The sequence below is a fragment of the Panthera tigris genome, chromosome B3, assembly GCF_018350195.1.
Source record: "Panthera tigris isolate Pti1 chromosome B3, P.tigris_Pti1_mat1.1, whole genome shotgun sequence".
Taxonomy (NCBI): Eukaryota; Metazoa; Chordata; class Mammalia; order Carnivora; family Felidae; genus Panthera; species Panthera tigris.
This window is the reverse complement of record NC_056665.1, coordinates 81,938,575-81,956,765: the sequence shown is the minus strand read 5'-3', so window position 1 is coordinate 81,956,765 and position 18,191 is coordinate 81,938,575. Positions and strand designations below refer to the sequence as shown.

General features: G+C 37.4%; 1 protein-coding gene across 12 annotated transcripts in view; it reads right to left on the bottom strand.

Moving 5' to 3' along the window:
* AKAP6 (A-kinase anchoring protein 6) overlaps positions 1 to 18,191 on the bottom strand; it is a 554,906-nt gene that overhangs the window by 131,596 nt on the left and 405,119 nt on the right. For all 12 annotated transcript variants that reach the window (XM_042989539.1, XM_042989537.1, XM_042989535.1 and 9 more), the window contains one exon: positions 12,739 to 12,887. In XM_042989539.1, coding sequence (XP_042845473.1) covers positions 12,739 to 12,887 — 149 coding nt within the window. The remainder of the gene's footprint in view (positions 1 to 12,738; positions 12,888 to 18,191) is intronic.

The following is an 18,191-nucleotide window of genomic DNA, read 5'->3' as shown; positions in this document are numbered from 1 at the left end:
CCATTTTAGGAGGTTGAAAGCCTTCATCACATGAGGAAAAACAGTCTTCTAAATCAAAGTCAGTTTTTGTTAGAGAAGCACAGAATTATGAGTGTATTTATTTCATAGATGGAGAATTTAATAGAGATGGAGACAAATCTATGGAGAAATAAATGTGTAACTTTTTCTTTAGTATTTTTTTCTAAGTTTGGGTTCACTACTATGGGTAATTGCCAAAAATATTTCCCAACATCCTGTCCACCATTTTACTCTGCCTCTTCAAGGTTACAAAAAGATTCTTTTCACCACAGAAATAAAATACTAACAAGCTTATTCAGTATTATTTTCCTGCAGATTGGAGAGCAATACATTATTTGTAAGGCTAGCATAGTTTAAGAAATAATCCTTCCTCTAAACCCTGATGGGAGTTATGTTTGACTAGCTAAGTGTTTGAATACATAAATGCATTCAGCCTTTGGTATTTAAAGTGAGCATCATTAACTCAACATTTCAACTTAAACTTTGCTTAAAAGATAAAGTTTCACCCAAGTGAAATCAATGGGAGGTGTGTGTGAATATATGAGGTTTCAGTTTGGCCCACTGAGGAATTTTGATTAAAACAGACAACCAAATGAAGAAATCATCAAAATAGAGCAATTATTGGTTGAAGAAAAGATAACACTATAAAGACCTGGCAGTTTTTCTACCTAAGTCTCAGTGACATATATTTAGGAGCATTTAAGAATCCATCTTTTATATGCTTAATGGTTCATTTCACACCAATACATCCAAAAACACAAGACCGGTTCTTGAAATACCAGCTTGTCTATATTGGGACTTCTATTAAATGATCCAATTTTCCTAGCTTCTTTAGCATATTGATTCTTTCCCCAAATATTCACTAAGTGCTCACTGTTCACATTATTTGCTCAAGGAAGTTTGCCTCTGCTTTTCAAAAAAGACACTAAAGGGAGTGGTAACAAAATCTTGTAAAAATATGGTTTAAGAATTTTACAGAAGTGAAATACTAATAATAGATCAGAATTTCCCATCATCCTCTACATCATGTGGCATGTAAGCACAGAAGGGGCACCTGCCCCAATCATAATATCATTAAAGAATAAAATTTAGCTTTCTGGACATGGAATCTGATATGCACAGTTGCATGTAGAATCCCTTTCCACTCTAAACATATTAAAGTGTGGACACTAATTTACTATTTTGAATGAAAATTCATGAGCGACTTCCTCATGAGAAAAGCAGTCTGCCTTTGCCATTAATAAATAAAAAGGAATATGGAGTTCTTTCCAGCAGTAATTTTCTCAATTCTCATATATACCCACATACATGTAAAAATGCCTGAGAAAAATAAAATCAACCCTACAAATCTGTTAATGACTGGCCCCACTTTCTCATGGGCTTATGGGCTGCCTGTCCATAAACAGTTGTTATTACAATAACAGTCACAAAGCAAAACAAAATTCTGATCTCCAAGGTTAGAAAATATCAATTAGAAATATCAGTGCATATTTCTGGATGTATTTGGAGGATTCTGTTAGGCTGTCAGGAAGTCAAACCCTTATCTAAATTTCCAGATAATACACTGGACTAAGCTCTAGACAAAGAACTGGAAAACATTCTGAAGAATGTAGATTCAGTAGTGATTCTAGCACAAATGGGGGAACAATACAAAGCAAGAGACAATGTTGTTTTTCAAAAAAAAAAAAGAATAAATCTTCCTATGTATCATCTGTGTGTTAGAGGGGCTGGATCTAGACGTGCTACCAGCACACTGGGATGCGTCAGGCAGCTTGCTCTTTTTAAAAGGACTACCACACCCTAGGCCTCACTGGTTTTCAAAGATTTAATAGGCAACAGAGAATACGGACTCTCAGGGTTAGGGCAGGAAGTAAATAATCTGGAAATTATCCTCTGCCACCTAGTCCCTAACAAAAGCCTGGTGGCAGAATTAACACAGAGAGCTCTCCCAGAATGATTCTATCTCCTTCATCAAGGTTGTTGACTCTGCCCAGAGAGTGCTATGCTCAGACTACAATTTTAGTTACTTGTAGAACTGCTCTTACTGAATTATGCTTTGACATCACTTCTCCAGCCTACATTTAAAAACTGCCTTCAGAATTTTGTTTCTCTTGTAGGGCTGTAGTATCACAGATGCCTGTCTTCTCCTTAAAGCCACAAGAGAAATTCTCGGGCCTCAATGGCATAAGAAGCTGGGCTTCCCTAGATACATATGATTTTTAATCTTAGGACACCATACATTTTCTGATAGAGGAGATTTTTTTCTTTTCTTTCGTATGTAAAATTGAGAGCCAAATCACAACCCTTCTTGAGGACATGCAGAGAATACATATCTGCTTGTTTTCTTACATGTATTTTACTTTTGCTTAACTTATTTCAGTCAAATATTTATTTTATTTTATTGCAAATATGTTTGTAAGTTGACTCAAATCCTTTGTGAAGATGGGGGTATGAAAAGGAATAAATTTTAAAGTGAAGAGTTAAGCTCTGCACATTACAATAAGGTAGCTTAGATCTGTCTTAGGTACCCACTCATTGCCCCTGCTAGCATCTGCCTCTTCAATGGGCCTCATCAGCCCTCCAAAGCAGTACAGAAATTAAGATGGAAGGGAGATACAAATATATCTCTTTATTGGTTGACTTTCCTGTTAACTTTGAAGTAACAGTTTCCCAGGAAGTATGCTTCTGCCTCTCTGGCTTGCCTTTTGCTTGATTCTGGCATGGATGGCATTAGATCACTGAAGTGGAAGACTGCCCAGGTCTAAAATTAGTTTAATGTATTTGCACATTAAAAGGGTATAATATCATGACTCCAATGAATACATTTCTACTGGTAAGGTGTTTTTTTTTCCCAGAAAGACCTATTTTAACAGTTGCATAGTACCCAGAATATCAGTTATGCAGAGGGTAGCCGGGTACTTTTTGCTCCCTTTGACTACATCCTGATCTTTCTATTTAATAACATCACGATACAAAGGATGGAGCAAAAATAACCTGAAATGAACACAGATCAGCTAGCTATTCATTAGATTGAGACAAGCCAAGAGTGAGAGGAAGAAAGTAGAAATTCATGGTGGAGATAAAATGTGTGTTGCCTAGTGATTTATCTGCAAGAGCATTCCCAACATTAGCACAAATAAAAGATGGTACTTCATTTTATGGCTGGCGTGTACCAGAAAGAAAACATTTACATAGCAATGTTCCAAAAAACACCCATTGAGCAGAAATTCAAAATGGTCATTTTGTGTATGAAAGAGAGAAAGAAAGAGAGAAAGAATATGAGTAAGCATGAATGTTCATGTAACTGCAACAGAGATATTTTTGGCATGTTGCTCAACAGAAAACCAGGAAGATCACCCTGCAGCAGTAAAATCCAGGTTGATTATATCCCTTCTCAGGAGGTTAAAATCATTCAGTGTATCTTACTGCTTAATTAATTTAAAGAATCAAATTTGATCTTTAATCAAACAATAGTTTAAATAGTGATTTATTCGTTTTCATTTATCAAAATCATTTCCCTTTGGAGATGCTATATATATATATACACATATAGTATATGTGTATACGTATACATATGTATATGTATACATATACATATACATGCATATATACACATGTACATATATATGTGTATATGTATATATATATACACACATATATATACATATACACACGTATATACAATGCATATATAGATATATATGTACATGTACATATATACATATACATATACATACATACATATACATACATATATATATGTATGTATGTATATGTATGTATGTGTTTGTTCACACCAGTACAGAGATGTTTCTTTTTCTAAAGAAAAATGGACTCATCCTTTCTGCCAAACTTAACTTTTTATCTATTTAAAGTTCATTTCAGCCTGTTGTGCTTGGGAATTACCTATATATTCTGTTTGTATTTGGGAGTAAAATTTACACTGAAACCTTGCATGGTGAGGAGTGAGTTATTCCTACTTCTTAGACTTAGGACAGAAACCTTGACTGCGTCTCTTTCTGAGACATGGCTCAAATTTCCCCATAGCCAGAGGAAGCCTGGCATATGGCCAGTGAGACTTGAGGTATCTTCTAGAACTTTACCACCAGAGCAGAAGTCCCTAAAAACTCACCTGGTATTCCCTCCTGATCCCAGGAAGCAGAGTCAAGAACAATCTCCATGCCCTTCTGCTTCAATAACATCAGATTATTATTTATAGTAACCTCAACACACACACACACACACACACACACACTCTCTCTCTCTCTTTCTCCTTGCACAGTTACTGTCTTCTGGCCAAAATCCTCACCTTCCCTCTACCAAATCTTTTTCTAATAGCTAGCATCTATGCACCTTTTCTGACAGCTCAGATATTCCCTGCCCCCATAAGTCTCCCTGATTAGGCAGACCTCCTAATTACTCCCATAATACTCTCTATCTTGAATTTTACCACTGTTTCATAAGGATTATCTGAGTGTCTTTCTCCCTCACTAGACTGAGGACTATAGAGATTAAGTTTTTTTTCTATCTTTTCTATTTCTAATATCTCCTACCACTTCCTGCAACATAGTAGTTAGTCAATGCATATTTCATTAACTAACTTATGTATATATATATGTGTGTGTGTGTGTGTGTGTGTGTGTGTGTGTATTACATTATAAATATTTTAGGCATTTTCTTATAGACTATTGTATTTCTGTGCTACAAAAACTATACAGAGTAGGGGGGTAAGGGGATGGACAAAATAGGTGAAGGGGATTAAGGGGTACAAACTTCCAGTTATAAAATAAAGAAGTCACAGAGATGAAAGTACAGCATAGGGAATATAGTCAATAATATTGTGATAACATCGTTTGTTGATAGTAACTAGACTTACTACCGTGAGCATTGCTTAAGGTATAGAATTGCTGAATCACTATGTTGCTCACCTGAAACTAAAAATAGCATTGTATGTCAACTATACTTCAATAACAAAAAATTTTAGGTATTTAAAAGTACAGACAGAGATATTGCATCTTGAGAAGGTTAAGTGTTCCAATCAAAGTCACACTGCTAAAAAGCATCAGAGTGCCAACTTGAATTCCAGTCTTTAGTTTTTAATCTAGTACACACTCTTTCCTCCTTGAAGAAATTAGACTAGACTGAATTCATGACTACCCCTAAAGGTACATGTTATTTGTGCAGTTGGAAGCAATCTGAGCAGTCTTAACTCATTCTAATATCTAGGATCAGGAGCTTTTACCTGCAGCTTTGAGGCAGAAAATAATAGTTGACTGTGGTCCTAAATTCCTGCCAATCAAGATACCACCTTGAATTCTCAATGATGTAGTTTTTATTTTGGAAGCCTTGTATATTATAGCATGAAAGATTCTAACTGAAATCAAAACGTTCTGATTATCCACACTTTTTAAAACAAGCATTCCTTAAAGGTAACGTTATGTCCACCTGGGTGAGGGAGTAGTTTACCATAAAGTAAGCTCCTACCTCTCTCAGCGTCTGCTGCCTCATAGTTACCACACTGTCCTTGTTGATGGTCAAGAAGCGCAAAACATTCTTGAGACCCAGACCTGCTTCCTGGGCATTTACACTTGTATGTTCCACAGACTATCAAATAGTTTGGAACTGTGTTGCAAATACTCAGCTTCTCTCCCCCATTCCTGCTCCTCGCCTTTCTTCCCCACCTCAGTGAATGACATGTCCATCTGCCAGACTGCACAAGCCTGAATCATGGAAGTCCATTCTTAAATTTCCCTCCCTTAATGTCACCTGCTTGGTGTCCAGGGCCTGTCTTCAACTTCCTTCTTTCAGTTTCCAATGGAAACTTTCAGCTTCCATTGCTACTGTCCTAGCTCAGGCCCTATTTATTTCTCACTTGGATGACTAGAGTAGGATCTTAATTGAACACTATCTAATCTTGCCCATGCCAATCTATTCTCCTCACCACTGCCAAGATACCATTTCAAAACTGACCATCTAGTCAGTCTGGGCAGGCTTTACTGGTCCTAGAAGTTTGTACACAATGCCTCCTCTGTAGGAAGCATTCTCATGGTCACTTCTGACCCTGAGGCATATTCCATGACACTTCCGGAAGGCTTTCCTGACTTGCACACACCTGCCACATGCTGTGTCTCATTGTCTCTCCATGCTCGGTACAGCCTGCACTTAACAGTTGTAATTCAACATTAAATGACACAAAAGCCATTTGAATCCAGATTCTCTCATCTTCTTTCTCCTCCCTGAACTAGCAATCAGAACATCAGAGTGGCTCCTTTCTCTCCCTCATTCCCCTCACCTGATGGGTCATCAAGGTTTATCAATTCTTTCTGGCTTTAGTCTCCAATCCAGTCTCCACATACTCAATTAATTTCTAACCTGAAATCTTCATTGACTAAAGCAGTGCTTCTCAAATAGCAGCATCAGAATCACCTGGAGAGCTCATTACACAAAGATTGCTGGTCTCCAGGTCTAGGCTTTCCAATTCAGTAGGTCTGGAGTGGGACTGAGAATTGGCATTTCTAACAAGTTCCCAGGAGATGCTGATGCTGCTGGTCCAGAGAACACACTTTCAAAATGAATGGCACATTGGTTCTCAAACCTGAAGTGGGCATTAGAACATATTTATACCTTGGCTCACTCCTGACTACTGAATCAGAATTTTCAATGGAGTGGGATAGGCAGACATTTCTCAGCTTAAAGACTCCACAGGTGATTCTGATTCTGAGTAACAACTAGGAATTCAATGATTAACTCCTGGACCTGGACTGTGCCTTCTTCCCAAGGCTTAATTTCTCACCCCTGGCTTTCTATCCCGCTTTCCAGTCATATGGAACCAGCATGCAGTCTGATGATTCCAGACCTGTGTTCCCTCTCTCTGAGCCCCAGATCAATTTGAGCTACTAATTTATGCATCCATTCATTCACTGACCATGTAGCATGCACAAGCCTAGCACCCGGTGTAGGGCAGAGTGTGGTGAGCACTACAGATGCAGCTTTGCCTCATGGAGCCCACACTGTTGCTCTGAGCTCCTCAGCATCCTCTGCTTCCCTTTTTCATTTCCCAGGTAAATACTTTCTTGCTAGACTGTAAATTTCATGAAGGCAGGGACCGTGGTCTGTCTTTGTAGGTGCTAAATAAATATTTGTTCAGATTAAATTGAAAAGCTCTTCCCCTGACCCAGCCTTCTTTCTTTCCTTTTTCTTTTTTTAAATTTGAGTATAGTTGACACACCATGTTACATTAGTTTTAGGTGTACAACTTGGTGATTTGACAGGTTTATACATTATGCTATGTTCACCATAAGTATGGCTACCATCTGTCCCATTACATCACTATTACAAGATCATTGACTATATTCCTTATGTTCTGCTTTTCATTTCCATGACTTACTCATTCCGTAACTGGAGGCCTGTATCTCCTTTTTCCCTTCACCTGTTTTGTCCCCCCCCCCTTCCCCCTCCCCTCTGGAAACCATCAGTTTGTTCTCTGTATTTATTGTTCTGAGTCTGCTTTTTGTTTGTTTATTAATTTTTTTTAAATTCCATTTATGAGTGGAGTCTTATGGTATTTGTCTTTTTCAGCCTTACTATGTCACTTAGCATAATATTCACTAGGTCTATCCATGTTGTTTCAAATGGTATGATCTCATCCTTTTCTATGGCTGTATAATAGTCCATTGTGTATATACCCTGCATTTTCCCTATTTATTTATCTACTGATGGACACTGAGTATGCTTCTGTGTCTTGGCTATTGTAAATAGTGCTGCAATAAACATGGGCAAAAATATATAGTGGGAAAAAAACAGTCTTTTCAATAAGTGGTGCTGGGAAAACTGGACAGCCACATGCAAAAGAATAAAACTGCACTACTTTCTAACAGCATACACAAAAAAGAATTCAAAATGGATTAAAGACCTAAATGTGAGACCTGAAACCATAAAAATCCTAGAAGAGAACACAGGCAGTAATTTCTCTGACATCAACCATAGCAACATTTTTCTAGATATGTCTCCTAAGGCAAGGGAAACAAAAGCAAAAATAAACTATTGTGACTACATCAAAATAAAAAGCTTTTGCACAGCAAAGGGAACCATTAACAAAACAAAAAGACAACCTACTAAATAGGAGAAGATATCTATAAATGATATATCTGATAAAAGGTTAGTATCCAAAATAAATAAAGAACTTACACTACTCCATACCAAAAAACCCCAAATAATCCAATTTAAAAATGAGCAAAAGACCTAAATAGACATTTTTCCAAGGAAGACATACATATGGCCAACAGACACATGAAAAGATGTTCAACATCACTGACCAAGCCTTCTTTCAAAAATCCTCTCCCTGCTGTCATTCATAATCTGCTCCAGATCTCCTACCATAGTCAGAATTGAACTATGTCTTCCCTGAGCCGAAGCCCCTACCCAAATAACGGTTTCTAACTTAGCACTTGTGATCCTTTATTCCATGTTGTTTATAAACTGGCTCCTTCTACCAAACTGTGAACGTCTCTTTTTTGCCTTTAATCTCTATACTTCATATTAGTAATATTTGTCAAATTAATGACTGAAGTCAATTTTGTCTTCACTTAAGCCTACTTCCGAATGTTTTTGCTCAAACTTCCTTTTGGCTTTAATGAAATCTCCTTAAGACTCTTCAATTTCTCCATAGTAGAAAAATACCATAATTAAATTTCATACACTATGGAATATGCACAACATAGGATTTAGAGGGGGGAAAAATGTTTATCGAGAGTCTGAATGAAAACCTCAGAGAGAAGGCAAAGCATGACTTTTTGAACTGTCTACTGCATTCAGACCCAGGGTCCTGCACTGAAGTCTTAGCTCCAACTTAAAAAATCATCCTGGGCATGCCAGTCACCCCAGCCTTTTTACCTCCCAGTTCTATCATTTATAAACTGAACAAAAGACATGGTTTGTGATAGACAGTAAGTCTTGACAGCAAGTAGGATGCTACTTAATGAATTAAACAGCATCTTTGAAATTCATTTAAAAAATGAAATCAGACAACGTCTGGATAGAAAGAGGTGTCAAGAAAAGAGATGGTTACACTTTACAAAATATACAAAAGGTAAGTGTTCTTGACAAACTTTGCTCAGACCATTGTGTCATTCACATAGTAGGCCTTCAGTGGATATTTACTAGGCGAAGGAAACAAACAAACAAAAAAACAAACAAAACAACAAATCTGTAAGTGTTTTCATTTAACTTGGCAGGAATCAAAAAGCACCAATCTGCTCCCATACATAATCATCAGTGATTCGTGCATTGCATGTCCCTCCAGGAAGCCATAGTTTCCCGCTTTGTGGTGCTGGAGCCAGTGCCAATGGTCTCCCATAGGTAAACAACTCTTACTAGTACTCACACAGCCTCACATATTCAGAGAAATCTTCCTACCACAAATATTCATGACTGTTCAACACACAGTTCATAGTTGTATATAAGCTCTGTTCTATCACTTTGCTACCCAACTTTTCATTAAGCCAGAGGGGTTAAAATTCATTTCTTTAAGAAATATTTTAAGTTCATTTATTTATTTTGAGAGACACGGAAACATCCTGAGCAGGGTAGGAGTAGAGAGAGAGGGAGAGGGAGAAAGAATCCCAAGCAGGATCTGTCTACACGATCAGCACAGAGCCCAATGCAGGGCTCAAACTCACAAAACTGAGATCATGACATGAGCTGAAACTGAGCATCAGATACTTAACCGACTGAACCACCCAGGTGCCCTGAGGTTAAAATTCATTTTTCTACACTTGATCTTAGCCAAAAGTCCAAAAAACGATTAAAATTCATTTCTAAGCAATACTGTGGTTATGTAAACTTCCTAGAAATTTAAGATCACCATTCTATCCAGCTGCTGAGTTTTCCCTGGAGTAGCTTATACATTTTTTCAACCACATACTGATAGTGTGCATATAGACATGGGGAGGAAATAAAAATATACAAATTGTATCACCAGCTTAATTAAAAAAATTTTTTAAGTTTAGTTATTTATTTTGAGATAGAGAGAGAGAGAGTGCACAGAGAAGGTGCAGAGAGAGAGGGAGGGAGAGAATCCCAAGCAGGCTCTGTACTATCAGCACAGAGACTGATGTGGGGCTCAAGCTCACAAACTGTGAGATCATGACCTGAGCCAAAACTAAGAGTTGGACATTTAACCAACTGAGCCACCCAGGAGTCCTTAATTTTCTCTTTAGTAGATTGGATGTCTGCATATGGAATGAAGACCCTAGAAAGCCCACACTATTCCCACAATTGCTTATTGGAAACAATGCTCATTCTATGCAACAAAACTAACTATTAATGAAGTTTATGTATCATTGGAGCAGATAATTTTACAAGGCGGTGTTCTTAAGGCTCCAGAATTAAGGATTTGACTGTGGGAGCAGGGAGTCTTGGGGGCAGGACACCCCAGATAACCTCACCCACATGCATTCCTCAAACAATGCTTTTCTGTATGTAAACAGAAAATAGAAAGGAGTATATGGTTTTTGTCTTTAGTATTAAATAGCTGCCTTTTCTTCAGTACGCTCTTAAATTTCTGCACAATGCACAGCCTTCAGCACCCCAAGGAGCATAAACAAAGGATACCAGGCAAGTTCACCTACTCCCACTTCACAGAACAATGCTTGTTGTTAACTAAGCAATTCCCAGGGCAAATTTATGATTTTTGAAGCCCAGAGTAAGTACTCAGGTTGGGTCCTTGGAATCTGAGGTCAGAAGCACGAGGTGCCCGCTCAGTCCCCAGGGCTTTCAGAAAACATGAAAATGTGACCTAAAGTTTGTGCTTGCATCTACGCCAAAGACTATTTAGGCACAGAGAGAAATTAAAGCACATTAAAGCCTCAAAACAGCTTATTGTTCATGCTCCAAGACCTAACCTTTTCTTTCTGATATGCTGCAATGCTTTTCTATATACATAATGTATCTGTATATAAAAAATATCTTGATAGGAACCTGGGTGGCTCAGTTGGTTAAGCGTCCGAATTTGGCTCAGGTCATGATCTCATGGTTAATGGGTTTGAGCCCCATGCTGGGCTCTGTGCTGACAGCTCAGAGCCTGGAGGCGGCTTTGGATTTTGTGTCTCCCTCTCTCTCTGCCCCTCCCCCACTTGCTTGCATGTGCGTGTGCATGCTGTCTCTCAAAAATAAACATCAAAAAAATTTTTTTAATATCTTGATAGAGCAACAAATTATATAGATTTGAAAATTTGAAATTTGAAAATTTGAAAATTAGGAAAATTTAGTCCATTTCCTAAACAGAATTATAACCTGCATCATTTTCCCGTATTCTTAGACCTTAGGTTATATCACAAGACAGAATTTATAATCAGTACTTAATTTATCCCAAAATATCTGTAACTATATGCATTTAAAGTGTAAATGCAAACAAGTGCACAAAAAGATTTCTTTCTTCCTGCCTTTTCAGGGAATATTTTGGCTACAGTTAAACCCCATATGACGCTTATTAACATGTATGTAATGGAACTTGAGGGAACAGTTTCTCCCCCTTATTGTCTGGCACAAGTATAAAAGTGAAATAGGTTACTGTCCCCATTTTTATGAGTATACTTATTATTAAGTCATTAAAATAATGAAATAATTAAATTTAATTAGTATTCTTTTATTCTTTAATAATCACCTATAAAATAATAGAATTGAGCCAGAAAAGAAAAAAAGAAAAAAATATATATACATGCAGTATTTGCATAACTTGAAAGTCATTTGGAGGGGCGCCTGGGTGGCACAGTGGGGCGCCTGGGTGGCTCAGTTGGTTAAGCATCTGACTTCAGCTCAGGTCATGATCTAACGGTTTGTGGGTTCAAGCCCCACGTTGGGCTCTGTGCTAACAGCTCAGAGCCTGGAGCCTGTTTCGGATTCTGTGTCTCCTCCTCTCTCTGCCCCTCCCCTGTTCATGCTCTGTCTCTCTCTGTCTCTCAATAATAAATAAGTGTTAAAAATTTTTTTTTAAGTCATTTGGAAATATCTGAAAGTGTGAGTTATTTATTCAATAGTATAATTGAACATATTATGTATAAATTGAATATAGTATATTTGGGTATTTAGTACAATGTAAATACAGCCATGTGTGTCAGGCTGAGGGAAGCTGTTGATGGATCACTGAATTTGTTGGGTCCTTTCACATACCATGGACAATTCTAGTGCTAGACTGTTATTCTAATTAACTTTATGTGAATGCAACTGGCTAACCCAGTGTCTATGAAGAATTATTAAATATCTATGTTTTCAGGAAAACTATGTAGTACCAAATTTCCAGTGAGATTTTGATATTTAAAAGTCCCTTGGATAGACTTTAAAATAAACGGTGAAGTTTAAAAGGGGGAAAAAAAACACTGAAAAAAATTTATGAAGAAGAAAGACCAATACTATAAGCACAACATAGTCACACAAACATTCCCAACATCACTACTTTGAAACAGAGATTGGAAGCTTGCAAAAAGGCTGTTTTGAAAAAAAATAACAAGAAAGTTTGGAAGTTCTGGGTTAGATGAGAGAGTCTGATAAATCCACACTCTTCCATTCTGGCACAAATGGAAAAGAACGTAAACGCCTACTCTACTGAGCTTCGACTGGTCTGTTAGCTAAGGAGGAAATGCCTTGCCTAACACTAACCAGTGGAGAATCATTGAAAAAGTAGAGATTAGTGAGAATAAAACAACAAAAAGAATAGCTCCCTACCCGTTGCCTCCCACTGAATGAACTTTTGACATATCAGCAAACTCTTCTTTCCTCTTGCTGCTGCTGGTATACTGCTCGCTGTACAGCTTTAGGGACATCTGCTCAACAGCATCTCTTTGTGCTTCCAGGTAGCATAGCTGAACCTCAGCCTGGAGAGAGAAACAAAGGGGAATTGCTGTTTTAATCCAGAAGGAATGCATTTCAAGTGAGGTGTAACAACTCAAAGAATGGGAATTGTTCACATCATTATACCGTTCCTTTTTGGGTTGGATTTAATGGGATCAGCTGGGCATATTACAGAATTATACTTTAGATCTGAATCTTATAAGTTCCTCCTTAAAATATGACTTGAATAAGTGAACTCTCAGAAGACTCAGTAAATATCACGAAATATCCCTGTGATCATAATACTGCATGATGAGATTTTACATAAAAATTCTGTGAAATTCCTTAATAATATTCTTCCTTATATTGCCACATATGTAACATTTATTTTTTAAAGATCTCCCTCAAACCCATACATTTTCATGGACATATATTCTGAACGTTTCTCATTATCTTCCCTGAGAAGAATAAAAGCCTAGTACAAATTCTAATGTATCTTCAATAATGACAATAGACTTCCTTTGTTACTTTTTTGGGGGGTCCCCTGTATTATTACCTTAATTTTAAAACAGACAGAATCATGATTTTGCTTACATGTTGGTTTGAATTGTTAAATCTTTCATAGTTACTTGGGGCTTACTGTAGTAAAGAGAGGTAGTAAGTTCACCATGCTGTTTTCTATCAAACCAAGGCCAAAAGAATGCTGAATAATATTTGGCATGGAAATTTATTGAATAGATGCTTTATTTATTGCAGCTGTTATGATCCCTGTGGCTTTAGGGTTCCCCAGAACACCAGATGAGACCGGGAATGCGTGCCCATGGTAGAGGGGAGGGAGAAATGCTGACTTCATGTGCACTGTGCACCAAAGGAAATCTTATTTTCTTTTGGCGTACTTCACAAAATCCATCCATGTCTGTTAACATTTCTGATAAGCCTTAAAACTGCTACTTCTTTCTAATTTAATTACATATTGTGTTAAAAACAGTTCTGGGTCAGCTGTTGGGTAGTTGCCAGAATTCTGTAATGTTTAAGAAAAGCCAAGGCAGACACGAGGTCCTACTTTTTGTGAACCAATCAAGGCCTTTTGCCTGCTCTCTGGCTGTATAGACTTGACCACGGAAGAAAAACAAAACAAAACAACAATAACAACAACAACAACAACAACAACAACAACAACAACAACAAAAACAGTGTTACAAAGTGGCAGCTGCTTAAAACAGCAAATCAGGACTCTGTAAATGAAACGGGTAGTTTATGAAATGTTAAGATCTCTGAAGTTCGTATGTTGTTGCTTTCTACAAGCAGCTAATTATGAACGCTCTAGACTATGGAGGAGGAACTTATAAAAATGCTAAAATTACTATATTTTGATCACTGAAATTTCAGAAATCAATTAAAAGCTATAATCGATATAATGGTTCATGTGAATTTTTCTTGCCCAAACTAATTGGAAAGTAATAGTCAAAGAACTTAAAAACAATAATCCTCCCAAATGCCAACCCCTTTTATCCTTCCCCTCTTCCAAGCTGTAGGGATAATAAAGAGGTGTTCCCATACCATGTATTCTATTGGAAAACCCATTCAAATAATGTTTCTCCACCATTAGGTGCCAAGGGACATGTCTGATCCCTAGAGATTCTCATAAGTTTTTAAACATCCTAAGATAACAAGCCAGACCATCCTCATTCTGGATAATGATCTCACAAATGTGTGTCACTGGTCACAAAAAGAATCATCAAGAATAAAGTCAACTTAATGTAGACATCACTACTATAGAAAAATAACTGGAACTCATCCCTCAGAGACCCTAGGCCATTTCTGTGTACAAAGGAACACACCTCTCATATGACAGGGATACATGGAAAGGAGTTCAGAGAACAATGCGGAGAGCAACTCAAAGATAATTAGTCACCTTATGAAAATGATTGAAATGTTGTAATGTAAGACTTTTATTGCACAATATCTCACAGGCATTTGACATAGGAAACTTCCCTGCACTAACAAAGAGATGAATTAGATGGCCCAAGTCTTTCCTATCCATCTCTATTTCTCTCTCTGCTTTCAATGATTCATTCCTAAATGTGATGATAAAAATAGAACCAAAATAGCTCCTTCTGCTAAGGTTGAATGGCTGTGCCAGTCTAACTCTCTGCAGACTGGTTAAATTTTTCTCATAGTATATCTTAGTCCAAAGATAAATTTTTAGGAGGAAGATATGAAGAAAATATACTACTTTAAAAAACAGTAACACTGAATCTCTGATTAAAGGAATTTTATTTGTTAGCATTTATGATAATAGTGGATACTCTGTAAAATACTATATTTTACAAATGGTAGCTCAACTTGATTAAATAACATTACTGTTATGTTATCAACAGAATTTGGCAACTTACTCATTAAGGAAAATAAAGGAAAAAGAGGGTGCAAATACAGTGACAGATCAACTTGTTACTTCCTGGTTGCTGAAAAGCCTATGGTGCCATCAATTAGAGTAGGTGTAAAAAAAACAGCAATATGGATGGATGAAACAGATGATCTGGATTTGAGTCTTTTGGTTTGAGGTAGTGGTGGAACACCCAAAAGGAGATGATCAGTAAACAAGTGGAAAAAATTAAGTCTGATATATAAACCTAGAAGCAATGGCTGACATTAGGAGAGGAAATGAGAATGCCATGGGAGAGAGTATATGATGACAGAAAAAAATATCAGTTCTCACTTATTCTACTCAAAGTCTGCATTACCCCTTAGCTGACCTAATGTGATGGATTCTCAATCACTCTCCTTCCTTCCTTCTCTACCATCACCAAATCTGTTTTACAGATGGTTCACCGATTGATTTCTGAATCAGAGCTGAGATCACTAGTTGTTGTTTCAGGGCTTAATTCTGGATTGCTTTTCTTTATTTATACTATTCTCCATGGCTTTCACTGAAATCTATATAGTAATGGCTCCTAATCTTTTCTGAGCTCCATATTATACATCCAAGCAAACACCTGACAATGCTCCTTGGATTTACTTTAGGCACAAGTATTCAAAACTGAATGCTTCATTCTCATCCTCACCACATCCCCCAAAACATTCTGCACTTACGTCCTTCCTTTCAAATAAATGGCACCGTGTGTTGCTCAGGTCAGAAAACTGAAAGTTGTCCTTAATTCCTCCCTTTACTCATTTCCCACAGCCATTTACTCTCTAAATTCCATTGATTCTTCTTCCAAAATGTCTCTCCAGTCTGTGTCCCCAATCTGCATTCCTGCTAGCCTAGTCCACGCCTTCATCACCTCTCCTCTGCAGTGCAACAGTTATCTTCTAACATTCATCTCTACTCACCCATTCCTGCCCCTCCAATCTTCCTTTATAGTGGCCTCAGTGGTTCTCATAAAAAAATAAACAAAACAAAACAAAACAAACAAAAACCCAAAAACAAACAAACAAACAAACAAACAAACAAACATCCCAAACTTCTATGCTCCAACACATTTGGTTCTTCAGATGTCATTTTCTAATTGTCTCTCTCATGATCCCTATGCCCTGTCATCTCTGTCTATTTTCAGTTCTTTAAACAACTCTTTCCAATCTCAGGGCCTTTGCACATATTGTTCTCTTTCTCTGGAACACTCTCTTACTAATGTCTTCTCATCCTTCACTTCTCAGTTGACATTTTATCTCTCGAAAGGCCTTCCCTGATCATCAAAGGTATATTCATTCTATTTTTTTTCTCCTTTGGAACAGTATTAATTTCTTTTACAGAATATATCACAATTTAAAAATTCTCATATTTACTTGTTTATACTCTGTCTCTGTCTCCAGATTCTAAGCTCCATAATGGAACTGGGTCTGTCTATCTCCTTTGTTATTTTGTACTCCCAGCACCTTGGCAGAATATGATAGGGGCTCAGTAAATAACTGTTGAATAAATGAATTATACATTCATCCATCTATCCACTTATTACTCATATGTACATTGAGCCTTCAACATGTGTCAGGAACTGCACCCGGGACTATGTGTACGACGAGGGAAAAACAGTCCCTTTGGAGAAGGAAAGAGCTATGCCAACAGATAGCCTCAAGTGTGCTGTGTAAAATGAATGTGGGGAGGATTGGAATTAAAAAAAAAACAAACAACTAATTGTCTGAAAATGAGGAATGGGCAGTAAAAGCCTAGGAGAGGTGTCATTTGAGCCAGATCTGGGAGGATGGGTATGATTTTGTCAGGTGAAGAAGCAGATAGATTCTTTATAGGCAGTGACTTGTTTGTTCAAAGGCCTAGAGTCATGAAAGGATATGGCATGTTCAGAGAGGGGGCTGGAGCTTTGGGGCATTTAGATGAAAAGTCTTACAGAGAAGAGGATGTCAGGTTAGAGAATTTGGATGCTATCCAACAACATGACAACAGAAGATGCCACTGTTTCTGTAATGGCCTTAATCTTCCTCCATCTCCCCTTTTCTCTCATGGCAAGGGAGTCATCTGATGGATTAGTCCAAATATGCTCATAAAGCACTTACCTCCTGATGTACTTTGAGAATACTGCATTGAGAAGGAATCAAGTTTCCATCAGGCCAGAAGGCCAGTGTCCCAAATAAATGCCTAAGAGATTCTAGTAACTTGTACCTCTAGTAAACCTTTAACATAATATGGACTGAGATCCTCCCACCCCCAATTCATATGTTGGAGTCCTAACACCCAATATGACCATATTTGGAGATAGTCTTTAAGGAGGGAATTAAGATTAAATGAGGTCACAAGGGTGGGGCCCTAATCCAATAGGAATGGTGTCTTTATAAGAAGATGAAAAGTAGGGACAAAGAGAAAAGGCCATGTGAGGACACAGCGAGAAGATGGACGTCTCCAAGCTAAAGAGCAATGCCTTACAAGAAACCAAACCTGCCAACATCTTGATTTGGAATTTTTAGCTTCCACAACTGTGAGAAATACATTTCTGCTGTTTAAACCACCAGTCTGTGGTATTTTGTTATTGCCACCCTAGCAGACTAATACACATAATAAAGTTAGAAACGCTGCCTTCCCATCTGAGGTTGAATATAATTCCTTTGCATTCCTTCGCTATTCCTAATAACACCTTTGTGCCTTTGTTTTATAAGCACCTAGAACCTAAGTCACAAGGGATACACCTCTTCAAATTTAGACTACACATTAATAACTTAATCAGAATATAAGGCACAGTGTGTTAAAATAGTTTACTTAAATTTGGCTTCATGTGTAGTGATCCAAATTCAATAATCTTCTTTTAGGGCCTGAATAATTACTCAACCATACAGTTCCCCTTGATACTGAATCAAATAACAATATAGCTAACCCATGATAAATTTGCGGGAAGGGTTAA